This window comes from Hyposmocoma kahamanoa, unplaced genomic scaffold, assembly GCF_003589595.1.
Source record: "Hyposmocoma kahamanoa isolate Upper Pololo Valley unplaced genomic scaffold, ASM358959v1 114, whole genome shotgun sequence".
Classification (NCBI taxonomy): Eukaryota; Metazoa; Arthropoda; class Insecta; order Lepidoptera; family Cosmopterigidae; genus Hyposmocoma; species Hyposmocoma kahamanoa.
In genome coordinates this window covers 3246209-3274074 of record NW_020653383.1, presented here as the reverse complement: position 1 = coordinate 3274074, position 27866 = coordinate 3246209, and the positions used below count along the sequence as shown (strand labels likewise).

The window sequence follows — 27866 nt, the reverse complement described above, 5'->3', positions numbered from 1 at the left end:
TATCTAATGCAGCAATAAACATGTTTGACGTAATTCCACTTATGCCATTCTTCTATGCGATTTGATAATCGCGAAATAGTAAACAAAAATTTCACACTATCCATCTCGTTTTGCAAGCATGAATGACGCGTGTTAAAACAAGACAAAACATAAATCATAGATTAATAAGCAACAGAGTGTTCTGACTACACAACAACAGAGTATGTATAATATGATTATGAATTTATAACAGTTACCATATAAGTTTAAAAAATATAAAAAGACTAGGCTGCATGGTCTAAGTTTACCTTTTTGCGAGGAAAAATACATAACACCATTAATTTCAACAACTCTACTGTAGTTTTTTTCTTTTATAATTTGTTTTTAAATATAATATAATAATTATAAATGGTAAGCGGAAGTCCCCTGGGTCAAAGAAAAATGAAATGTATTGTGCAAATTGTAGTGACTTTGCCAGAGGCTTTACGTTAATTCCCAAACTATGGATAAATATCATTGGTAAACACCATTGACTTACAATTATATGGACGTTGGGTCCGCGCTAAAAAGTGTACGCACTTGTAAGGCGCTAAAATCGTATACAGAGCGCCAAACTCCGCTTTAGTCTTCATTTGTTCTACTGACAGCGCGATACTGCGATGACATTACAATTTAAATTTCGAATGGGTTGACTTGGGACATTTTTTTCGTGGTTTTTGTATTAGACCCGTCGTCCATTTATTTGTAAGTCAATGCTAAACACTCAATATTGTCTGCCTGCCTAGCTCATTTCCAATAGGTTTCGACTGTCACATCTGTTCACGGTACTGGGGTACTGATACTCTTTGACAAAATTCAACACTAAAACAAAACACTATCACTATTGATAGTGTTTTGTTTGGAACTTCTAGTTGCTGTGAATGTTCTTGTCTATAGATTGAAGTCGCAAATTACTGTGAATAGAGAGAGTTGGAAGTCCACGGGAACACTATTGCACGCCAATTAAAAACAGGCGCAATTTTTGAAAGTTGGAATATGTATGTATGACTGACATAGTTTAAACCATAGATATAGAAACTGACGCTACTCAACGAGGGATGTGGTCCTACTTAATCGATAGTTAGAAACCTGTGGCTGTTTTTAATATTAAATAAATATTTCGTTTCTCATACTATACCTACACTGGTACTGGTGTATTATTAAATTAATATATTAATATAAATTATTATCTTTTTCTAATGGCGGTCGCTAGGCTTGGGCCAGTGTCAGTTTTAGAAGAATAATATAAAAAATATGGCGATCGTCGCCAGTGTCAGTTTTCCATTATACGTTACTACGGGTTGGTGAAGCTGTCATTGTCAAGCGTAAACTCGGACCATCAACGAATTTGATAAATGAAATTATGTTGTCTTTTATGAAGGATTTATGTAATTTTCTATAATTGTTTCTAATTTATTTTGCATGCATATGTAAAGTAATGCTGATTTTATTTATTTTTTAAATGCATTTGCTATGAAAATTGAAACAAAGTCAGAAATAGTAATAAGAAAAATAAATCTTTCGATTTTCCTGCAGCTTCAATCCAACCTTCTCTTATTTTGAACTCATTGGAAAAACTTAAAAATTAAAAATACTCTACGTTTAATCTACGAGTATAATGTAATTTACATATCTAAATTATCTAAAACAATAATACACATACATTTTTCTTCAAGCAACAGCAACATACAAATTGACATGAAATTGAAACGGTTGTCCGAAATATGTGTTCTGTTAAAGTTACTCGAAATAAAATGTTAAGTAATAATAATAATAATAATAATGAAATAAAGGAAATCAATTTAACGTGAATGCTTTTCGCTTCGATATTTTAGGGATTTTAATTACAAAAATCATAGTAAGAAATTCAAACATTTCAGTAAAGATTTATAGTTGATAAACATCAGTCATCGTAAATGAACATCACTATATTTGAGTCTAGAAATTTCTATGGGGACAAAAAGAAAACATTGAATAATAATGGAAATAGTAACTAAAAATGCAAATAGCCGGTGGAATGTTATCTCACTGGTTTTAAAATTTTCGTTTTCACTCAAATTTTGACAAGGCTTATCGCTGCAACTTGGCATTTTCACGTTTTGCGAGAGATCTTATAGTATGTACAACGATCGCCATGTCACTGTGGCGATATTTGTAAGCGTGTCACCGCGCTTTGATCATTTTGATCATATCGACGCGAACCACGAACCACGAGACACGAACCACGCCCCTATACCAAATCTCCCCTTTTTTTCTATATCTATGGTTTAAACACAGAGTTTTTCTAGTGCGGAGCTATGAGATAAAAAAATAAATTAACGGTCCACTAACTGACGGATACATGTCTGGTCTTCTGCTAGGGACAGAACAGTATTAAAAAAATATTAAATAAGACAGACTATGGAAACCAAAGGATAGGACATGCGTTTAACAATAAATGAACAGTCCTCTAACTGACCAATACATGTATGGCCATGTGCTAGGGTCAGAATAGTATTAAAAGAAATTGTTAAATTATTCCTTTCATTTTTTTTCCATCCTCTATGAAATAAGATCACAATATTCACAATATTACATCTACAGATAAATTCACCAAATGCATTGAGGCAACCTTACTCCACTTATTTAAAACAACAACAATTGCAATATAAAAAAGAAATTGCAAGGCCTTGAATTCATCAAATTAGCCCTGAACCTGAAGAGACCACAGTAATTGTGGGTCGGCCATTTTTAATGGTAGATTGAAAAAAAATCTAGATCAATTATACATATACTTGTCTTGTTTCTCTACATCACCAAGGCTTAAAACAGTGTTGGTGTTATCTACAGGCTGTTTTTAAGAAATTTCTTAGTTTTGTAAATTAATTAAAACATTTCTGACATGTATATTTTTTTACGAATTTTCTAAAATCATTGCAAAAAAATGAATTTTTATATCCACAATAAGCCATTTCAGTATTGGCGTCAACATGAGGCAACCTATATTTGTTATTTAATAGAGATTTTTTTTTACATTATGTTTCTGTTTATTTTTTAAATACTGTAGATAGGCACTAGGTAGGATATTTTACTTCGTGGGGATATTATTTGTTAATCTATATATTTAGGCTATTAACACACAGCACCGCGCCCTGAGACGGAGCGCTGGACGCGGAATCACGCGCACGGAGGCGGAGACGCAGATCTGCATCAACGTGCGGTTTAATCTGCGCGGGGGTAGCGGCCTAGCGGCCCCGCGTCACTTAAAGTACTCGTTTCGCAGTTGATCATCGTAGTGATTGTATATGTAGCCGAGATCCTTCTTTGACAAGAATGGTTAATAATACAGAACTCATTCAGGACGCTGCAGTTATACTGTCTATTTGGTTTTCGTTTCCTCAAATAAAAAGATATCGAAAATATTGGATACGTTCCTTTTTACGAACCAGATCGATAAATGGATAATTTCAACTTCATTACAAAGATTTAAGAAAATATGAAGATAAATTTCGTTGATTTTCAATAGCAAATATAAATTTACCGACGTCGAGATTTATTGTAGAAAACTGAATACATGTTCAGTTCGTTAAACTTAAAAATCTGCGCGGTAGTGCGATGCGCAGTGTGCCCTGCGGTTTGCCGTGCCCTTACTGCTTGGCGTCAGAAATAGGTGTAGTGTCGTACTTCCCTGGACGAACTCTTTCACAAGGAGCTCTACTGCTACTAACAACATATAAATATATTTTCACTTCTCATGCTGACCTAAAATAGGATTTTATGCTCTAGTGCATAAAATAAAAAAACCATCACGTTAAATATGTCTAATTGTTGTAAATTTACATTCAATTTTAATTAAATAATCGTTTATTTGTAATATTGATGTTTAATTTCCTCGCAATCGAAGTGAAAAGCAGTGTATAACTCGTTCATAACACCCATTTTACCCTCGACTTAAGTATCCATATATAGGATATACTCGTCTCGGGTACAATGAGTTTTATGCACTTGTTGTAATCTATTATTAAAATACTTTCTTTTTAGCCGTGAGACCCCTTGCATAGCTTCTCTTTAAAAGCGTCCTGGAGCAACTAGATGCTAACTACAAGTACAGTAGTCAATAATAGTGAGTCTTGTCTAGACTTCGCGAGGCGGCCTTGGAGGCCTTGACTGCTGTTGTAACGGGATCTTGATGTAGGAGCGTTGCAGGTCGCGTTCAGTCCGAGTCATGAGCTATGGTTCTAAATGCTTATTTAAAATATGTTTTGTTATTTAAACATATTTTTGAGTTTACTTTCAAATGTAGCTCGGATACTCTACATTTCCAAAAATCCTTTAATTTTCTTATTATTTCGAAATAGTCAACTATATGGCATATATTAGTACTTTAGTAGCTTTTTAATTTACTAGTTGTGTCGTCACTCAGTTGCTAGCTCGATACTTTGCATAATATGTTCAAATAGCTTTTTTAATCTTTATGGAGGGCAAGTATTCTAATCACATCCAATTTTGTTTTCTTGAATATCTGCAATCAGTCAAGCAGATTTTGATCAGATGAGTTGGAAGATAGAAGAATACGGCCATTCTCCCTTTAATCACTAAGCATATCGGCTTTTTTGGATCTCCCTCCTAATTAGGAGCCTAACCTTGTTAGGTTTTGTAGTAACAGTATATGGGGAAATAGGTTAGGATGAGCTAGCCGATGTCTGCAATGAACTAAATGGCGTTTAGCTTCTTCAAGAACCTTTGGTATTTCAAGATAATGTATCAGGATACATCGATTTATAGATAAAAAAATTATACATAGTTAAATAAATATTCCACAAAATTTGAAAAGGAGAAGTCCTGTTATTAATTTTGTCATTTTACATTGTATGAAAAGCACATTATTTTCAATTAGATTTTGTTGTTTTAAAATTAATACATATTTTTGTTATAATCTATTCTGTGTCGTCAAATAGGCGTAGCCATCTACCTCCTTTCAGGCTCCAGCTGAAAATCAGCGCTGTGGCTCTGCCCAGCATTTAGCTGAGCTGTGTAGCCTTTTCGGTATTTTGTATTTTGTTTTATTTGATTTTATTTTTTAATTTTAATTTAGATTCTTTATACATATATTTTATTTCTAATAGCCGAATAAATATTTCTTTCTTTCTTTTTAAAACCCGCATCTTACATATCGCTCATTTAGTGCAACATTGACTTAATTGCAATTTTGGCATAATTGAATTAAGACTTAATTAATTACATATTAACATCCTTTATCCAAATTTGCCAAAATTACAATTACATCAATGTAGCACCAAATAAGCGATATGCTACCACTACTGTGTTACTTATGACAGAATTACACGTTTAACAAACAATCGCCTTGTCTTATGCCTTTTTCGGTGCCATCAATTAATTGCTCGCCGCAAACAACCGTCCGAAACGTGTTGCGCGTAAAGTTGACGAGTTCTTGTTTTTGTTTGCTCTGTCCGACGCAAAGCCCTCTTTACCCTATTTCGCTACATTACTGCGTTGAAGGTGGACCTATTTTGGGCATTATTATTATTCTTTCAATCACAATATTCCGTTGTTGATTTCTGGAAGGAAATTTAGCGAAGTGTTGTAAATTGTGATGGCGGTATTGGCAATGGAAGTCGACGATAGGCCGTGAGTTGTTCCAATTAATTAATTTATAACTAATTGCTTTGGAATTGGTAAGGTTGTTTAATGAACTGGTTGATGATATAGGTTAATTTAAACTTAGTTATGTAATATTATATTTCTGTGGCTCTAGTGAAAAGGGGTACAAGTAAAAAAACCCAACTTTACAAGGAGACGCGAAAAACAGTTAAAGCTTAATATGATATTAAGCGTTAAGTGTTTTTCGCGTTTCCTTGTACAGTTGTACCCATTTTCAATAGAGCCACAGATTTGTAGTATACTGCATTAGCCGGACACAGGGTTATTTGTAAAGAAGGTACTAACAACCTCACAGGACTATATTACATCATACAAACACTTTTGTTCTATGATTTTTACGAAACATAATAAATTTGTCAAAAATAAACTTTTAAGTTTTTACTGTACTATCGAACACTTTAGATCTTTATTTTGTAGTAGTTCAGAAATGCTTGCGTCCTCCTCCACGACTCCTATCCCTCGCACCAGTGTTCTGTATCGGCCTGGTAAATACCAGTAGCGTAAATATGTCAGTTCTTTCTTTTGTTACCGCACAGAGTTATCTTAGTAGTTTATTACTAGTTAGCTTTTATTTTTGTACGGAAGTAAAGTTTGTTGAATTGTTAAAAGTCAAACAAAGGGATCAAGGAACAAAAGTCGTTGTTTATGATATTATTTTAAGAAGTAGTAGAGCTCCTTGTGAAAGAGTTCGTCCAAGAAGTACTGGTACCTTATCTATTTCTACCGCGAATCCACGAATCGGTAATGTGAGGCATTACTGCGTTCCCGTTTTGAAGGGTAAGGGTGCTGTCGAAATTACAGGCACATGGGACCTGTCAACTTATGCCTCAGGGTGACGGGCGCAGTAGCAATACCCTACAGATCTTTTACTTTTAAGCTAAAGGTGCTACATTCGATTCACTATTATTCTACCGACGTTACTTATAGCCTTACGTCATCTACTATATTTTAACATCTTTCACCGAATTTATACCTATCCATTTTTTTGGTCTTTTCCAGTAATAGTCATTCATATTTGATACTTATTAAAACATATAGTATGTGCGTTTCGGCGTAATTAGTTGAAAACTTCATTCTTGATTCAAATATTGTTCAAACTTAGGGCTGAGTCACCGGAAGAGAAACGGGCTAAACTGTTTTGCTAAATCAAATGGTTTAGGTGAGGTTACTATTTAATAACAGTGGTTTTACAAAAAATATTCGATACACCCAAGGATTATTGTTCGAACATTGTGCTAATATGTTACACGATAGGATGTACTTTATCCGATCATAAAATCCTGAAAACAGCCTAAAATTAAAGTCTATAACGAATTATTTAAAAATAAAATACCTAACTTTGTACATAATTTTATTAAATTCATATTTATCCCAAAATTTGCAAATTGCCCAGCGGTTTAAAGACATGCTGCCGGCTGTCCCGTCAGTCGCCATCTGGTGCTTGTCAATGTCGGATCTGTGTAAAATTTTCCCCACCTGTCCTTATTTTATTCATATTCATTTCGAGCGCGCGGATTGCAGGACGCGAGGTACAATCCATCCATACTTCATCTCTCAAAATCTAGGCTCGCGTTGAAATACCTCATTGTGTTGTGACTGGCACCGGCGCTTTTATTCCATATTCAGGTCACGCAATGCCATGGTAGCTTAAAACATTAAAGCTCAACTCACACTGGCGCAGAGTCAAAGCGTCGCGTCGCGTCCTGTTTTTCAACTATAACGCCTGGCGACGCGCGACGATGCTCGCATTAGTGCACCCGGATCACAGTGTGGTCGGCGTCTGACGAAACTGCTCGACTGCAACCAAGCTCGACACGCGACTCCATATTTGCATAATACAAATTTGTACCTTAATAATGGGAAAATAGAGACGAATATGCTATAGGCGAAAAACATGGCGCGTCGCGACACTTCGACTCTGCGCCAGTGTGAGTTGAGCCTAATAGTTTTGTATCTTATCTCGAATGTTATTTATTGATTGCTTTGGACATAGGAAATGAGACAATTTTTTTTACACATTACATTTTCTATCAAGTGGCATTAGCATCAAAACCGGTGTTGCCATACGCACACACTTGTAATCTTACATTACATTACTAAGATAAGATAATATAATCTTGATTGGGTATAATTAGCAAAAGAAAGTGTGCCTGCAATGTATACGCTGTGAGAAAATATGAAACTTATTTAATCCAGGAAGGTTTACTATTACTGACGTCGATGCTGGATGGCTCTTTCAAATGCAGTCCCAAACTTGTGTATCAGCTTTAAAAAAGCTATCGTATTCGATTCCTGTCAAGTAAAAGTGAGCATGATTACTATATTTTTTTGGAAATATTGAAACGTCATGTTTTTAATAAATTTCACTTAACATTGGAACCTAAAATAATAATAATAATAACGGGTTTCGAACAAGGAGCCATTGCTTCCTGTCGATACGTCGTTCAGCAGCGATATAAATTGCGACATATTACAGCGTTAACATTTTTGTCACACGAAGAGATGCCACAAACTTTTGAGCCCCTTAAAGAACATGTACTCTCAAAAGTTGCTGGTGTTCTCTGTGAAAAATTTGCTAAATTGTATGTGACCGGATCACGTAAATGCGTTTCAAAAGCGAGCAACCCTACTAAAGTGTTTATTAAAAACTTGCAACCCAAATCCCCACCCAAAAAATGGACAGTTTTCGACTCCATAGCTTCAACCTGCCGGCAATCGGACCGCTTGTGAATAAAAAGAAAATTGATGTTTTCAATACAATAAAAAATTGATGAAAGAGCAGAGAAACACGGAGAACGAAGTAGCCCGAATGTTTACTATAATTTGATTTTTCTATTTGTGCTGCAAACAAGATCCTCGAAATAATAGTTGACCTAATAGCTGACCACCTCGGGTATATATCGTCTTGTTTTAGTCCCTCGACAAAAAATATTCTTTTCATATATGCAATTTAATAGTTTTTTTTTGTTATAATTTCATAAATTAATAATAAAAGAATTTTTCGATTTTATTATATTGATCGATATAAGAAACCATTTCCTACATGGGTTTGTAACATTTTGTAATGATGATCATTCTTATCGGAGTACAAAGATTTTTAAGAAGCATCTCGTCTGTGTTGTTGAAGCAGCATAGTGTCTGAGTAAAGTAATACCGGTCTATCATGTTGTCGGAGCAGTATATGTCGATGTCGAAGTTCAGTTTTAGAGTCCATAGGAACTATTGAATAAATATTGCCATCATATCGAGTAACGAGACTTCAAAGCCTAACAGTTCATTGTTTGGCTTAATATACCTACATGCGGTGGCTCATGGGCTCAGATACAATGCGCTGAAGAGTGAGTGCATGGTATTTAAAGAAGGTGCTAAGGCGTACAACAACAGTGCCTTCCGTTGATCTATGTGGTACTCCTCTAAAGCAGACAACACAGTTTATCTGAGTCACCGAGGACCTATGTGATAATGCCGACGTGGAAAAGTAGCGCAGGGTGTTGGCTGTCCGTTGCAATATGCTGACTCGCTAGTTTGCACGATGTACAAATGAAATGAAGGTAACGCTTTTTAAAGCATATTGCCAGTTCTTTTATACGTGCAGCTTGTGGGTCAGTTACACGCGGCGTACATACGGTGCACTGCGCATCCAGTATAAAAATGCGTTCAGGATGCTGTTCCTACTTCCACCTTTCTGTAGCGCGTCAGACATGTTTGCTGAGAAACATGTAGTCGATTTCTACGCTAATCATGAGAAAGCGTAGCGCATCGCAACTCCTTCGCATGCGTGTCAGTACGAACGGCGTCCTGAGTACATTGGCGGAAAGATGGGAGTCCCCAATGCTGCGGCGGTGGATCCGCTTACACACTGCTGCAAATGCGTAACCAGTTGTTCTGACATTGGCTGGGTACGTTGTGCCTGTATTCCCTTCCTAATCTATAAATAATTTTGTTTTATTATTATTTGAAACCTAATATTAGCTTAACTACTTTTTGTATTAACAAATACTATGGGTAAATGTATATCTGAAATAAATGGTTTATTATTATTGTTACAATAAGCATTACAAATTCCTTTTACAACTCTGTCATACTACATAAAACTACGAAACACAAAAATTGCGTTAATCTCAAAGACAATCTTATTATAATTATTCAATCTCTTAAATATCGTTGTTTAAGCTTCGATTTGATCGAAGGTGTCAGGAAATGTTTCCAGACGAATGCTGTCTCGTCCACGCACCTGTCTTCGCAACACAGCCGATAAATACAGCAACAATATCATCAAATACTAATGGAATATCGTCTTGGCTTAACCTATATATTTTTGTATGGTACAGACAAGGTGAAGACAAGGCGAAGATGGGTCTGCCGCACGTGACGTCTTTCTGCTGCTGCCTGGGTCTCGAAGTGGGCGCCAAAATCGTCGCATATTTGCACACGGTAAGGTCGTTTATCTGTTATTCTCCTGCTCCGACGATGCAGCAAATACAGTACCGACTTCCAACTAATGAAAAAATCCATTAGTTGGAGTTGATGCTGTATTTTTTGTTTTAGGAGATACTTATCTAAATCAATACACAATGTAAATACTCTTTCCTGTACACTAGAACGAAAAATATACACGGTGTAACAGAAAGGTGTAGTCACGGAAGAAAAAAAAGAATGAAAATGGCATCAAGCAACATTTGTATCAAAACACGGCGACACTAGGGTCGCCACACGCACACATTTGAAAACGTATCCTACATTAGTACTAAAATAACGTAATTTTGATTAATTATAAATTATCAAACGAAAATAGATAATAATAAAAAACTTTTAGTAAAAAAAACTGAAACTTATTTGGATTTAATAAGGTTTTATTACTACTAGTCACATAAAAGCTAAGAATCATATGAACACAAACTTCTTGGAACAAAAGCAAAAAGTTGACAATCTACAGATAGGGATGTGACATTTAATTGATATCGACATTATGTTTCATAACTAGCGAATATTGAACTAAGCAGTGCTTTACACTTGCTATAATTAGGGTCATCGAGTATATAACCAGAAACAGAGACGAAATATACGGAGACGTACACACACGTCAGTAGTTGGCCTGCCTATATTTCAGTGCAAACGAGAGTTGATATTTATAACAGCTGTATCGCTAATGTGTTACCAGGAATATTTGGCCCTTATTTCATCTCTATTTCTGGTTATATACTCGATGATTAGGGTTAGCCACGGAGTATATGGAAACGGTGTTTAAAGCAATTTCTTCGAGAACTAGCGTAGCTGTCTTTTACACGCACACATTTGTTACCAAATACGCATAAGGTTTTACAACACGCAAATATTAATTGATATAACCTACACGGGCGTGTGCGTGCCTATACATAGCTACATGCTACAATCACAGTATTAATGATTTATTATACTGTCATCGTACTTTCATTAACCTACTAGATTTCAAGTCAATCCGATCACTAGAAGGGTTGAAATATTAAAACACAGTCATCATAAAAATCTTTATTCTCTCTGAAATATGATATATTTGGTCAACAATTACCTCTTTCTGAACTGACTGAACATGACTATACCTATAGCGTCGACGAACTTGTAAAAAAAATGAAGATACTTATTTCCGAAGGCGAAGAAGCGAATAGTTTGTTTCCTGAAAACTTGACGAAAAATAACTGACAATGCTTCAGAAATGTTTTCACGTTTAGATGTGGTCTATAATTTGTGAATGCGACTCTGAGTTTCATGTCATATATTACCTGATTAACCAAATTATTTATTTCTTGATGAATTTTTCGGTTGTTATTCATATGTACATAATTTAATGTGATGTCATGAAATGCCAATAGCAAATGGTGCTACATTTAGTAGGTACCCATCTTTTACTGCCTGTTGCTTCAGCCCATTTCTCCTTTAACAAGGATCCGGCGGGAAACTAAAAAATCAATACAAAATCTGCAAATAAATCATGCCTGTGATAAAACTAAGAACTTAAGCGGATGAAGTGAGGTATAATTAGCAAGTAGGGAGATAAAAATCATGTAGATAAGGGAAAGAAAATCTCCAATCTCATAAAGTCTTCATTTGATACTCCACGATATTACGTGGATTGTGAAATTATCGACACTGTGAGGTACAGTTCTATCTATATTTCCTTTTTTCCGTGAATACATCGTTTTTACTTTAATTGAAAATTTGAAGAAAAGCTATTGCGAGTGTTGGGACCAAACATACATATAAGTAATCAAAATTGTTAGCTTTTAAATACCTGTAGACAATTTATGTTTACACATTGGGACCGCTAATATAAAAAAAATGTTGAACTAAACCAAAACCGAGGTTCTAAATACAGAGTTTCTACATATCGATAATTTGATTACAACACGCGGACGCAGTACCAAGTGTAATACGACACTAGTGCAAGCAATTCATTGAGCGTCATTCGAATTGTTCTTTTGACGGCGGCGATGGCTAGCAACCAATGTATATTGTTGTTACCGAATTGTAAGAAAATAGTTTTGTTTCGAAATTAATTTTAAACTTTGGCTTCTTACGCGACATAATATAATGGCATATTTCTATTTTTTCCACAAAATAATCATGTATCACTTTTGAACGACGACTGACGCGCTGTTGACACTCATATGCCCGTCTGGTGATAAGCTAGGTAACGCGGAACCCGCCTACTAACCAGTCTATTACTAGTACAGATAGCTACAAACCATATTTTAACCCTCGGCCCGTCGCGTACTTTTACTATACGCGAATCGTCGCGTTTTTATGGGCGTCATCTGCGGCGCGTATACGCGCAGATGACGCCCATTTATGGCGCCGCACAGTGGGACCAAATTGATAATTCTTGGACATAGGAAGAACTTGTGGAGTATCAAGCCGATTTTTTTATGTTGTATGTTTTTATGTGTTAGGTAATAACATTCCTAACAACTTTTATTCTTGTATAATTTCTTGAAAAGTGTTTTTTGTACGGAGAAATATACACATTATTTTTTATCTCAAAATATACGAAAATGTAATGTGCGTGGTTACTTACAGTATAGCTCCAATAATTTTCTATGTAGAAAAAAATAATCCGTCTTCATGTACTTGTGTAAAGGTGCGGTAAAATTGCCAACTTTTTATGTACTTTTTTAACGAAATAGCTTCGACTAAAGAAAAAATAATTTTAGTGTAATTTAGAGAGTGGTATAACAATAACACGAAAGTTAAGTAGAAACTAGTATATTGTGTTAAAAAATAAATAACAAATCTAAAAATTTTGCCACCTTTTTACTCTTAAAGCCGCAAGTACCCGCAGATGGATTATTTTTTTCTTAATTTTACTGTAAATACACACATTACAATTTTCTACATTTCGAGACAGAAAAGAAAATGTTTATTTCTTAATCAGCTTTTCAAGAAATTACATAAGAATAAAAGTTATCAGGAATGTTATTGTGTTGTTTGTAGTGATTTTTTTTTATATGTATCATATAAAAAAAATCAGCTCTGTATTCCTAAAATTGTTCCCATGATTAAATAATAATTTAGCCTAAAATTTATACTTTTTATTTCCCGCATTTTTTAATCAGCTGTAAGTATTTTAAATGCATTTAACGAACGTCAATATTTACTAATTAATTATGCGTCTTAGAAAGTACAGCTTTTATGTGTAGAACGATAGAACTAAAAGTGGTTTCGGCCTAGTTGTTCTGGGTAGTGACACGGAATGAATTCCGTAACTCTTGGTCCCAGGTTCGATTCCCAGTAGAACCAATCAGGGAAATCAAATTTCCTGAAGTTACAAACGAAATCGTTTAAGACGTTTTGAGATTCACATTTGATACGTTTTGGTATAATAATATCTCTGATACAAACACATGGCGTGACATTGCTAGCAGTAGTATTTTGTTGTACACATTAATTTTAGAAATATCAAGGTATATGCATTAAGATAATTGTCGTGGTAATTATCATAATAAGTATCAGTTCGCACCCAGCCTAAAGCACTGCAATAACTTGGGTAAACTCTAATTCCAGTTAATCTCCGTATGCCTGGTGGTGGTGTGCTCGATTTACGCACAGAGCTTCAACGAGATGGTGGGCACCGTAGACAACGTCGGTGATGAGATCTACACCAAGTGGTACCGTATCGCCGTGGTCGCGGCCATCATTAGTACGGGACATGTACTCATCGCTATCATGCTATTATACGGGGTTTACAAGGTATGAAAATGTATGTAGATAGAAGTTAATGGTAACATAAAAAAAAATGTTATGTTTTTAATTTATTTACATGGCGTTATATGAACTAACACAACAAACAGCATTCCATAAAAGGAACACGATAGTCCCACTTTGCATAAGCAAAAAAGCATAAGCTTAAAAAGAAAACAATAGCCCCAGTTTGGCGAAACTCAATGGTTCTTGTGCAGCTGGATCGAATAAATTTTTGTTTGTGTTTGTTTGATGTTTGTGTCAATAATAACAACAAGGTCTGGAGTAATTTCACAATGAATATAAAAATAGAATACATAGCCACTTCTACAAAAGAACACTTCTTGAAATGGCTACTTCTTGCATTGACCAGGCTTCGGATTAGGATCATTACCACAAGTTTGACGATGGACCTTTAAGTATATACATTAGATATTGTTTATTATCGCCCTGGTGGTTAACGTCCTTCCGTCTATCGCAACTGGATTTCGCAACCTTTCGACAAAAACAGGCAAATAAAACATTTCAAACATTAATTTCATTTTCATTTTTAGGTTAGATAAATGTCTGGGCATGAAGGGTCCTAATTTGTCGAAAGGGTCTAAATATAGTAAAAAAAACAATTTATAATTAAAAATAAAATGGTCATTCAAGAAATGGTCATTTCAAGAAGTGGTCAATTCAAGAAGTGGTCAATACAAGAAATGGTCAATTTGAGAAATGGTCATTTTTAATTGTGGTCATTTCTCGTTGTGGCTCTAAACCGGCGAAAGGCCCTATAAGTACTATTTATAACTTAGATTTTGTTGCGTTTTGCAGCGTAGTAAAATGGCGGTGGCTTTATGGGTAGGCACGATGGTGTTGGTGTTTGTGATCGCTGTGGCTGTAATCGTCGTTAGTATTGCGCTCACCGGGGTCAGCGGATCCGGATCAGACATCTTCGTCGCTTTCATCGAGGGTGTAATATTTTTCGGTGAGTGTTCCTGTCTGTGTGAAACCCTAATTTTTTTTAAATAATCAATCAAAGTGACGGGACGAACAAGTCGTGCGCCTGATGCTCAGCGACACGCCTCTGTTTAACAGTCGCAGTACAACTCAGAGCTTTAAATCACAACTATCTGAGGGGCACTGCCTCTGCGCCCGACAGTTATCGCATAACATACATATAAAAAAAATACAGTCGAAATGGAAACCAACTCCTTTTTTGTAGTCATCAAAAAAAAGTATCTACAAGGACAGATAATCAGACAAAGCCATCGAACTTATAGGAACTTCCCGCTTTTCGTGTTGGAGGTTAAATAAAGACTTTTTTGTTTTTTTTTATGTGCTCCTGGTGGTAAGCTACACGCCTGTTCCTCAGAGTTTTAAATAACAAAGATTTAAAATTTCTATTGAATTGATATTCAATTGTTTTTATGCGAAATTACTCGACTCTTAATTAGACTAGTTTATTATATTTATTAATACAAAGATCGAACTCAGAAAAAAATCTCTAGCCAGGATTGGTAGGTATCTAACTGGGTGATGAAATACTTAAGATTTCTCATAGATGGCGCTACGGCTAAAAAGTCGTTGAAAAACCAAATACAAAGACACGACAACAAGCACATAGAAAAATTCGTGAGGTGCGCTGGTTCGTTCCGTGGCTTAGTTGGGCGTCTTCCACAGAAGACGTTGGCTCGAATCCGGCCGGATCGAAGAAGTTTTTTCTGAGTGTTCGATCTTTACATTAATAATTATCACAAAGATTTTGTTTTACTTGTTAAATTCCTAACATTTCTTACTTTATTTACAGGTGTACTGGCGTACTGCATTTTATCCGTGTACAGCTACTATTTAATGCTGAAGAGTTGCGACGACATGGAGGGTCCGGGGGGTGATTATTAAAGCTTGGACAAGGACTGGAGATGGCATGAGATCGAGTTAATTGCTTTAAGAACCTCACACCGTTGGAAACTCTTTGATCCGTTTTATTTATTTATTTTTGCTTGTCATTTGATATCTTATGATGACAGTATGAAATAATATGACGTTGTCTGGTGTGCAACACGTATGATGTTATTCACGGTAGGTAATTGTTATCTCAATGTTATTGTTTGATTTATCATATACAGGGTTATTTTTAAAACGAATGGCAAAATGAAAGAGATCAAAGACCACGTAAGGAAAATTTGTATTTTTACAAAGACATCTTCTCTCAGGAACAGGTGAGTGAGAGACTACTGTTTTACGATTTTAAAAGAAACATTTTTAAAATTTATTATACAAACCTACCTCGATCTGCACGGGAAATGAAAATAAATTGTGTAGTTTTTAATTTATGTAGTTTCAAAAGTCATAGAATAAAATTGGTTTATAGATTAAGAAGTTTTAAGTAAATTAAAAATAACCCTGTATAAAATTTGTTTGTAGGTTAAGAAATTTTAAGTAACTGAAAGATAATCCTGTGTACTTAATGCATTTATACAAATGAACAGTTACAATTCTTTATTGTTAAAATAATTTTCCAATATAATTTATTATTTTGTGTAATTAATATTAAATTATAATTAAGTACATTTGTACTATGAAGATAGTACAACTATACCCACTGAACCACGAGTACATAAATAGACAATAAGAAAGTTTTAAGAAAGCATTAGATAAGAAAAGAAAGTATTAGGTAAGAAACCAGAATTCTACTTTTTACCATTTAATATTTCTCACTTTACCAATAGTAGAAATTTAGTCGTAGTTTCTCATTAATCGTTATCATATATTAAGCTATTTTAATGATATGTTTTATAAAACATTAACTGATAAATGGGTAATTTTCGGGTTAGTTTTCTTTACCTAGTTTCGGTGGCAATTTTTATTATTTAAATTGTCTAGAACATTATCATGAAGCATTATTTAATCTTCGAGTAGTAACTTAAAATATTATTTAATATTCAACGATAATATACCTCAATAATAAAATGGCCACTGATATTAGGTAGAGAAATTTAACCTTAAAATTACCCAAATAAACTATACTTTCATGGTTTGTTGAGAAAACATAATTCTTACTTATCGGTTCAAACCAATACCCTCATGAAACGAACAGATCGCCTGTTCAAATTTACTTTCAAAAAACATCCGAAAATTGACTTTCTCATTTAGTGTCGGTATTTTTTCCAATGTGCATATTTTATAGAATTTGTTACCTCCGGCAGCTATAAAGCAAATAGTTTTTTTATATTGCAATGAGCTGGTCTATAAGTATATTATTATAAACACTATGGAACCGTATAATAATATTATATACTGTTCAGTACACAAAGAAAGTTCTTAGGATGTAACTACTTAAGAACGACCACACATGGCTACTTTTAGCAGCGATAGAAAATGTGCGTTTCTGAAACGCGCGATTCCATCGTGATGCTTGTGATTTAGACGCGCCGCTGCATCGATGCATACGCTTATGTTGAATCATTAAAAAGGTGCATCGCGTTTGCATCGCGATTGTATCGATGCTTTAGCCCCCTTTCACACGACATTGCACTGCACGTCTTTTGCAGTATAAATACTTGACCTTTTTAATGGGTACAATGTATTTTTCTATATATGCATTATTTCAGTAGACATTCCAGTTCAACTTCTATGCTAAACCTGGAATAGAAGTAGAATAATATTTTGCATTCATGCTTTCAATATTTATTTTATTCAATATAACGGTATTTTTGCTACCATAATACTCATGTTGCATGATAATACTGCACTATATTGTGATTACATAAAAAAGATCGAACAAACAAAAAAGAGAAATTCCTTCGATCGGGCTGAACACGAACCAGCGCCTGTTTTGCCAAACCGGGACTACGACTCTCCCAACTATAGAACAAATCGGCAGAACTACGATTATCTCATATGTATTTAAACAGCTTTTTTCCGTAGCGCCACCTGTGAGTACCCTGTGAAAGTTCTTATTCTTCAGTTCATGTTTATTATTTTATTCTAGCAAAAATGCGATTTCAGTTAATTGGAATAGTATTCTGTTTTCGATTTAGTTTTAAGTAGCTATCCCATCACCAAATTTGTTGCAGGGGGTCTACTCTCATTCTCAGTGGTACATCCGTCCGGAACAATTAATGTCAAATAAGTAGTACGCATGATACGAATGAAGCTTCACGCTTGACATTGTCTTTTAATTTGGTCGAGTATTACTTATTTGACAGGAATTGTTTCGGACGGAGAAGGAGAGTACAGGGCCTGGAGGTCGGTTCAGAACCTTACGATAACTCAGTTGTCGACCGATTACTTTTCATTTTTATTCACAAAACCCGAACAGAACGTCAAACTGTCGTATTCGAAACCGAATCGAAATGACGTCACAACCTTACAATTACTCGAACTTCTCGACCGGCAAAGGCTATATACAAATGTTATTCAGAACACAGTTATCGAATGAAAGTTACCGAACGTCCTATTGTTTACAAAGCAAGAATGTAATATGGAAATCTCTTATTATTTTAAATAAAGTCTGGATTTTGTTTAAATTTATTAATTTATTTTAATGCAAGACTAATGCGTTCTTATATTGTGGGCCTTTAGTCTTAAAAATGTATATAAAAGGCTATTCATTTTTCTTACAATCTATTTCACCGACTAACTACGTAAATGCTGTTGGATAACGATATCGTATCCGAATCCGAATGGAACGTTAACTCCAAATGTCCTGAATAGCTCGGAAAGCGCCCTTCGAGTCGAGAACCATATCCTATCGTACGATTCGGTTAAAATATCTAAGAGTTCTGAATCGGGGACCTGGTTGCCGCGATATGAAAACCCATTCCGATTGTTTGTGCTGAAGATTTCATATAATTTTTTTCCAATTATATACTGTCATGGCGATGCGGAAATCACAGGATTTTCCCTAAAGGGAACTCAGGGGAAGGGGACATAGATTCAATTTTAATTGGTGCATATATATATGACGTTAACTAAAGTTTATATACAATTTATGAGAAATTGTCGTCTTACTACTAAAATCTTCTATGTCCACTTTAAAAAAAATTATCTCTGTAATCGTGGACATATAAAGGTTTTTAAATGCACTGAGGTTTTGTGCATATTTTATAGCTGAAAAAGTGTATTTTCGAAAATAATTTATTTTATGAAGATTTAATAGTGAGGTGAGGTGAAACACATGTCTTAATAAAATTGTCTACGTTTTTTGGCGTCTTTTAAAAAAAATTATATTAAATATTTACACTAATTGTAACTTATTTATAGGTATGTACTTGTTAAAATTTAGCTTAGCTTATTTGTTTTTGAAAAATATAACGTCTCTTATTGCACTACTATACATAGCTTACAATTTTGATGCAATTGAATTATACAAATTTATGATTGATATGATATAGAAACATGAACATTTGGATCGGATTATGTAAATAACTTTTTTCAGTCAAAACTGTAAATTACGTTTATTCGTGATAACGGGTACTGACATGTGTTAGTACAAGGGTAAAGATACCTTAAGCGTATTATATTCACTTTTTATACTTTCATTTAGTTCTAGACTTAAACGCCGCGAAATGACACGTGTCTCAGGCAAATAGTTATTAATTACATAATCCGATTCCAATTTTCGTGTTCCGTAGTGCTGTAAGGGATGTATGTGCTGTATGGTCAATCGGAATAAAAACATCTGGGGGCGATTGCGTTTTTATAAAATATATATTTTTTAAATATTGGAATAAATGTTGCCCTTTTGTAAAAAGCAGTCTGTTGTATGCAGGCTTCACAAGGGCCGTGGTATTACAGACCAAGACGCGCGACTTCGCGCCGCGGCCCGTGGATAGTGCCCGTGTCGGCACGGACTCACGTTGTATAGGCTTGTGGTGCGAGCTCGTCAGTACAAATAAACGCAGTGCGGCGCGGCCTGTGATATCACAGGCCATGGGAAGCTGCCTGTAGACTAATCGTCAACTATCTATGTTCAGCGCCCTAACTATGTGTTCCTGATACGACACGACGTCAGCCTTTTTTCTGATCTGTAGGGCTAGCGCGACAGGGCGCGAGAGCGACAAAAAGCGCGGGATCGCTATACGAGAATAGTAGTATCTCGCGATATCTATATAACTTTGTCGTAGTCTTGTTTACTCCACCGACAAACGGAGGCTATCAGCGCAAAAGTAGTGTAACTCACATTTAATTTTTTTTCTACAATATTTCTTATAATATTGTTGTAGTACATACAACAATATTACTTTATATTTAGTTTAGTATCATTTAAAGTTATGTGGTAGAAAAAAAATTAAGTGTGGGTTACATCACTTTTGCACTAATAGCCTCAATTATTCTACGCCATTTCTACGTATTTATTATTATACATATAATTTTATATATCATCAATTCATCACAATTACTTATTTATATATTACGCACTTTTTCTATGTTATTTGTTAAAATGCAAAGTTTTAAAGCCGCAATCACCTTACAGCTGATTTCACCCTTTTTTTTAATGAGTATTTAATTATTTAAGTTCACCTTATTTATATTTGGTTTTGATTATTTAGTTTAGTTATACTTGACTAGTCAGATACGATTTTTAATATCCATACGTCCAACAAATTTTTTTATCGGGCCCTGCTCTACACACTTATAATTAAAAAATAAGTATAATATTTAGTGCGCCGTTCCTTTTTACACACACAAATTCTATCAAGTACGTCGTGAATAAAATCTTTTTAATTAAAAAAAAAAAAATAATGTTGGGAGCTTCGATTTATGATTTTTTTTAAAGTTGAGCTTTTATGGCATACAAAATAAACATGATACGAAATGTTTTATGCCAAATACGGGAGTCACCACACTTATCGACACAAAATAGCATTAAGCCGGTCAGAAAAATTTTTATATCCATGTAGTAAAAGCGAAAATGCGTTTCGCAACAGCAATCCGAGCGGAAGCGAAATGCGCAACATCTTTTTCGCTTTTATGGCGTGAGCATCGGAGAACCTCACGCATAATGAGGACGTTGAGAGAGAGCGCCGGGCGTGGGCTGTTAGAAGCAATATGTTGGCTCGCAAATTTGCATGGTGTACAGTAAGTACCTGCTAAAGTGTTAGTTTTCAAAGCTTTCTGTTATACCTGTAATCTGTTGATCAACTGTTCGCAGAAGACAACACCCTGCGTATTTAGTACAACAACGCATTTACAGTGTTCCTCGGGTTGCCACGGTACTGTAGCGCATCAGGCATGTTCGCAGATACTCACACGGATGGCTTTCATTCTTAGAAAAAGAACTACTTCGTTGCTAAGCCGCGTCCGTGGCAGTTCAAATGACGTTCTTCGCGTTGTGGCTGGTGACTGTTCGATCGTGCTTCATTGTATGAGACTGCATTCGCCTTCAATTATAGGACTGGGTTTTTTCTTTTTAATATTGGTAGATCCTGATGGGACTTCACACACAATTTAACTATTATAAGATTATGGACTGTGTCTGTCTATAAAGAAATAAATAAATTTTGATTTTTTTGACTTTTTTGAGCGTCTCGAGGCGATTTTGTGTCAATAAATGTGGTAAGTCCCTTGTCCGACAGTTCTGGAGAGCTCTAAAAATAACCTTCAACGTTAACTTGATGTTTATTGTTTATAATTTAGTTGTTCTGTCGTGATGAAACAATACACTTTCGGATACAGTGTTTATGCTAACACAGAGAATCGAGGTCTGCGAATCTGCTTACACGGTATACTTAGTTTAAAAAAAAAAAGAAAAATATCACATTAATTTAAACTATATTATAAAGAATAAGGGGCAATCTTGTCAAACATTTTCCAAAAATTATTAAGTACAGTGTTTTGTCACAACACGGCAATGCTATTGAGTTTTGCTTTAGTTTACTTTTAGTTTATTTCTTTGTTTTAATTTTCATATACGTACTTTTACACAGCATTATATTGTAACTTTAAAGTTTACTTTTTCAATTATATATAGTTATATGAGTGTGCCAATTTTGTACTTTTCGATGCTTTTACACCATTTGGATGTTTTATAATAGATCATAAGTATATTGAAAACTGAGCTGAAAATACTCTACAGATACTTTAGACGTGAAACAAAACAATTTTTATGATATCGAGTTCTTAGGTTTTCGCGATTTTATGATTGTGTTGTTAGGAAATGAAACTATTTTTCCCGATTTAAATCGCGTATATTCGCGCGAAAGTCAACCGTGACCATGGGACCAGCAAAGGGCCCGAAACGTTGGTTTGTCTGAAAAAACAAATATACGCAATTTAAATCCGGAAAAATAGATTTGCCTAACGTTTCTTTGTGATTTATAAACAAAATTGTGGCAAGTAAGTTCAAATACACCTTTGTACATTTCACAATAATATATGAATTCATGAATTCGGGTCATATTACAATTTCAATAACCAATTATAGCTTGGATTGACAAATTAATATTTGTTGTAATGAATTTAATAACGTACCGTACAACCGAATGGTTATAAAAAGTACTGTTTGGCTAAAAAAAGAAATTGAAAACAGAAAAAATCTTGAACTGGAAAAAAGACTAACACTATACCATACTATGGTACTATTGTATGGTACTTACTATGGTATGGTATAGTGTTACATCATTTTATGTATATGTATACTATGGTATACATAAAATGATGTTGTAAAAGGAAATACTTTCACCTCATGAAATTTACTTTTTCCATAAATGTATTTTGTGAAAAACCAAATTAATGAAAAAAAAAATATTTGCTCTTTTTTCTGTAAGAGAACTTAAGAATTTCCAACACAAGAATGCGTAACACAAAAGAGATGGAACACGACGAGAAAATAATCGTCTCGTCAAGTCGCACCCGTGATTATTATTCCGACGAGTGACACTATTACAGTGGTAGTGTGAATAATGAAGAATTCTCTACAGTCATATTGCGCCAGAGTACTACTGACGAACGAAGAGAATAATATTACCGAGGAATAACAGTGTTACAGGACCTCGTTGGCAATAAACAATTGGAAATTATTGAATGTTATAAACGATGCCTCCAATGAACACTACACCGGCTTAATTTTTGGATCTGTTCTGATTTTATTTTGCGTTTTGTTTCTTTTTTTTATTCACAAAAATTAGTTTCTTTTTGTATATTTTTCGAATTAAATTTTTTGTATCTATATTTTTTTCACAAAATTCATTGAGCATAATATTAGTGAATTAATATGGCTGTTTACAAAAATAACAGAAAATCGTAGAAAAACAAAGGCATAGTGGTCTTTGGAGGTATAGAAATACAATAAAAGGGCAGCTGGTTGAAATATAGTGATAAAATGCAGGTTGATCTCTTTCTAAAAAAATTGTGAAGTTGTGGCCTTTAGTAATGTGAATTGTAGAGTGTAATTTACCCTTTTATATTCGTAAATAATGTTTGTTGTAAAGATCTCAACGCTTTTGTGTGTAACTAGCAGGTAATTATTCTTAGCTAGGTACTACAATGTACTATCTTTACAAATGTAGATCTATTAGAGATGAGCGTACAAACTAAAATATTGGGAGCATAATGTATGATGTGCTTTGTAATAGGCTACAGGTAATATTAAGAAAAAATAGTTCCATGTATGGCGTCTTATGTTGTTGACGGACATTCTTGTATTTTTAGAAGCTTGTTCGCCTAACTAGGTAAACAAATATGGCCGACGACCGCGATTATTTGTATGAATAAAATGCAAATTACAGTACATTTATATAACATGAGATTTTTACTTTTGATTTCATACTGTAAGTGAACATTGCACTGATTACAACATACATTTATGATGTTAGGGCCATACTAAATCTTCAATTAATTATATTGATGAAAAAAAAATTATTGTGATATCTTTTTGACCTTTACTAAAATTTATATTACATTGTCTTGTTGCAGCTATGTACCAATAGATGGCGATGTTTCGTGGTGCCTTTTAAGTTAAGTTAAATTAGGATAAAAACTTCGATTATTTAAAATATAACCAATGTCGTTGTTCTGTGGTTACTTATACCAATACTATGATTAAGTAATTAAAGTGCTTTAGCAGTGCTGTGTTTTTTTTATAAAGTAGCTAATTGTTAAGTTGTAATTGTAAGAATGAATATTGTGCCAGAACATTTTGATCAGCTTATGATTATTAAACACTATTGGCTTCTTTTTGCCAGATTTTAAAACCGTGTTTTATTTACACTTTTTAGTTACTTAATTAACAATAAGGCAAGACAAGACAAGATACTCATTACGAATAAAAATTATTGTTTTTCTTATGTACATTTTGTTGTTCATACAGTTTGTTTTTGTATAGAACAAATACCTTAGCGTGTCTTATACCAGCGTGACTATAATCGATAGTTTTAAATCTGACTAGTCAGATAAAAGTCTTCATTTATTTGGTTATAGTCGCAAGAAACTACATTTGGTTGGAACGAGTAATATATAGAATAAACTTGTTTCTTATATCTTTCGCGTGCCTTAGGGCCCATTTAGATGGAGAGAGTTTCTCGTCTCGAAGATACGATTATCGAAAGAGTATAAAAAACTTTCCTCGTCTAAACATTCGCGATTATCGCCTTCCACCTGAGCGATAATCGCCTCGCCTTTCAATATTGAACGTCTCCGTGTAAACAGAACTTGAAGCCAAAAATCGTATTTAGAGTTTTTGTGCCAGCCGTTTCTACCATGAGTACAGTGCGCGAGTGTGTTTTGATTATCACTGCTTTTCTAAGATAAGAATTAAGGAAACGAAAAGAAAAAAAAGGGTTAAGAAATGTTATAAAATTAAAAAAAAATGTATATTTCTATATAGTGCAATGAACTTAATATTATCAGCAGTTCCAAATTTGAATGATTTTTGCGTCATTTTGATGTATTCATAGGCAATACCGCAGTAATCACTGAACTCGAATGGCAATTCTCGCACTCAAAACGGTTCGAACCAATTTGTACGATGATCGTATGAACTTGAAAAAATGTCATACGAGATCGTGTTTTGACAAGTCGAAAACTCTTAAGCAAGAGTCTCCTTAGTACATATTTCTCCGTGTAAACAGTCGAGGAGGCGATTAAGGTGCTTGCGAATCTCGTATGACATAATCGTAGGCGAGATTTCAGTTCTTGCCTCAATGTAAATATTATACGATAATCTTATGGTGATTATTGCTTACGATAATCGCGTACGATTTTTCGTCACGAAGCGTGCGATAAATTCTCTCCATCTAAATGGGCCTTTCTTCCAGCGTGACCATGGTCGAGTTTTGAAAATTTGACTAGCCAGAAAAAAGTCGCTATTTAGTCTGTCCACCCTGGAATACCTAAGCTTATTCCAGCGACACCATTTCTCAATCGCGAGAACCGCAACACCTAGCTTAGATTTGATTGCAAAAAAAGCCGTGATTTAGTCGATTCTAGTCGCAAAATTTTAGAACTAGATGCCTTTTTGTTTAGAAGATACAACCGATTTATTATTTTAAAATTATACCTGTGTTAGTCTCGGAGCTCACGTACAAATTTTGCATAATATACAAAATTTATTTATTTTTTTGAAATTATTTATGAAATTATTTGAATTTATTTGAAGGTTCTTTGAATCTCGAGAACCACCTAGCTTAGATTTGATTGCATCTCGAAAAAAGGCGTGTATTAAGTACATTCTGTTTTACCTCAATTATAACCAAAATGCATAAAGAAAAAAGGAAAATGCTAAAGGTTTAGATTTGACGCTGAAGGCAGTCTGTGATTGGGGCGATGCCAATCTTGTCAAATTTAACGCTACCAAAACGCAGGCGTGTCTATTCTCCACTAAACGGAGTCCCTTTCAGCTAACTCCGACTTTTCGTGATTTATCCATACCGATAGCCGACCGCCTCCAGCTACTTGGAATGGACCTGTGGTCCAATCTGAACTTCGGCAGATAGGTACATTGAATCCATGGCCAAAAATGCAGCCAGGAAGCTTGGCATTCTTTCCAGGGTGAGGCGTTACTTCACACCGGGACAGTTGCTTCAGCTGTACCAAGCACGAGTCCGGTCGTTTATGGAGTATTGTTGCCACCTTTGGAATGGCTCTGCTACATATCAACTGGCCACCTTGGATTCAATTGACAAGCGTGTCAAGAGGCTTATAGGTGACTCGGAATTAGTAGAGGCGAAGCTGCAGAGCCTTGAACACCGCCGTAAAGTTGCCTGCTTATCCGTATTTTACAGGATATATCACGGAGATGTGCGATGAAATTACACGATTTAATTCTGCCTTCCCCTTTACATCATCAGGGGACTAGGCGTAGGCTTGGCAGGTAGTGAATGGGCCGTTTTAGCTTAGCTCACGTAGCCGGGTCATCTATTCATACTTTGGTTTACTCCGTGAATTAAGCTAACCGAGCTAACTAAACGTGGCCTGCTGCTTATATGGATATCCTCGTCACGCCACGGTTTGCTGGAAGACATTGGTTCGAATCCAGCCGGATTGAAGGAATTTTTTCTTAGTGTTCGATCTTTGTATTAATAATTATTACAAACTAGTGAAGTAATTTCACAAAAATAATTCAATTTCATGGTGGTCAAACATCAGTGTGAAAACAATATGTGTGAAAGATGACATGGATAAGAAAGGTGTGAGTATAAAAATAACGGCTGATAGGGGAGGGTGGAAGAAAAATACATGTTGTGCCGACCCCACCTAGCGTGGGATAAGGACAGGAAGAAGAAATAGAAGGTGGTTAAACATCGTGACATTCAATCAAAACTTAAAAGTTAAATATTCATTATTATTCGAGTGTAGCATCCTGTAATATTATTTAATATTTCACGAAAATATACTTGAATGATTAAGTAATAAAAATTGCCACCGAAATTAGGTAGAGAAAACGAACCTGAAAATTACTCACAAGCCCTTATTAGAAAATAAAACAAATGAAGTCAGATGTACACTGTTTATTTTGCTGCTGTATTATCACGATTGTTTAAATTGTTGTGTCAACAGATCGTCTTTCACTGCAGTTTTATTCGATAAATACAATTTGTTATGCGCTTAAGTACTGGGTTACTAGTAATACAAACTGTGATAGTAGTGGGGAAATAGGTAAACATTAATTTACCGGAAAATAAGTTTCAATTCAATCCAAGCATGTAATTTTTTTCGTATTTATTTTAGTACTATAAAAGCTATTTTGTGTTTATCAGTTACCACTACCATTTGATAGGTCACATCATAAACAATTCAACCACTAAAGAACTGTCTCTGAATTGACCCTACAGCGTCGCGCTAACCAATGTAGCGCTCGGGTGCAAACAATACTCTGGCGCCCTCTAGTCACGCGATCAAAATGGAATACTTAAGTTATATTTTCCCCAACGATTGGAAATTTGGGTGCAAATGGTGCAATTATAAATGATATAGGGAAGCAATAGCTTTAAGTTTACTTCGCTTGCGCCCCGAGAGACGCAGGTTTTTTGGAGGCGTCACGTGTGGCTCATGGCGCCCCCTAAGACTTTGCGTCCATGTGGCTGCATTCCCTACACCATAGGTAAAGCCAACACTGGTCATCTATTTTGTTTGAAAAACAGCCGAATTCGGAGTTCATTCATCAGGATTCTAATATTGTGATTTTTTAATAGGAATCTTCACCTTACGCAAGAAAATTAAAATTTCGAGCCCTTATTTCTGAGACTTGTCAGTTGTATTTTATTTGTAATAATGATCATTGATTATTAGTTTCGGAACTACTTCCGGAACTAATTCTACCTACAAGAATATACAAGATAAATAAGAGCCAAGTCTTCCGGAGAATTGTAGTGCAGTTACATAATTGGCATAAAGTTCGTTGTGACATGTACAATCGAGCCCTACTACGTAAAGAATCGTAAGCCTATCGTAATTCATTGAAGATCATTTTATTTCTTTCTGTATAATATTAATATATAATAATATATATTGGGTATGTTTTAATATATTGAAAGAACTAAAAT

At 34.8% G+C, this 27866-nt stretch overlaps 1 protein-coding gene across 2 annotated transcripts; it reads left to right on the top strand.

Annotated features, from left to right (window-relative positions):
* Positions 1 to 5625: 5625 nt before the first annotated feature.
* On the top strand, positions 5626 to 24015 carry LOC113239624. 2 transcript variants are annotated; one of them, XR_003311199.1, is made up of 6 exons: positions 5626 to 5646; positions 10011 to 10113; positions 13717 to 13902; positions 14713 to 14866; positions 15689 to 15960; positions 23800 to 24015. XR_003311199.1 is itself a non-coding variant. In XM_026476684.1 (5 exons), the coding sequence occupies exons 1-5, from the start codon at positions 5627 to 5629 to the stop codon at positions 15778 to 15780; spliced, it is 555 nt and encodes a 184-aa protein (XP_026332469.1). In that variant the 5' UTR covers position 5626; the 3' UTR covers positions 15781 to 16026. The 2 variants fall into 2 exon arrangements, 1 of the variants encoding a protein (XP_026332469.1); XM_026476684.1 differs by lacking the exon at positions 23800 to 24015 and having other exon boundaries at positions 15689 to 16026.
* The last annotated feature ends 3851 nt before the right edge of the window (positions 24016 to 27866 follow it).

Coding starts and splice junctions, on each gene's coding strand:
- LOC113239624 (XM_026476684.1), top strand. CDS start 5,627: ATGGAAGTCGACGATAGGCC. Junction 5,647..10,010: donor ATGGAAGTCGACGATAGGCC/GTGAGTTGTTCC, acceptor TGTATGGTACAG/ACAAGGTGAAGACAAGGCGA. Junction 14,867..15,688: donor CGAGGGTGTAATATTTTTCG/GTGAGTGTTCCT, acceptor CTTTATTTACAG/GTGTACTGGCGTACTGCATT.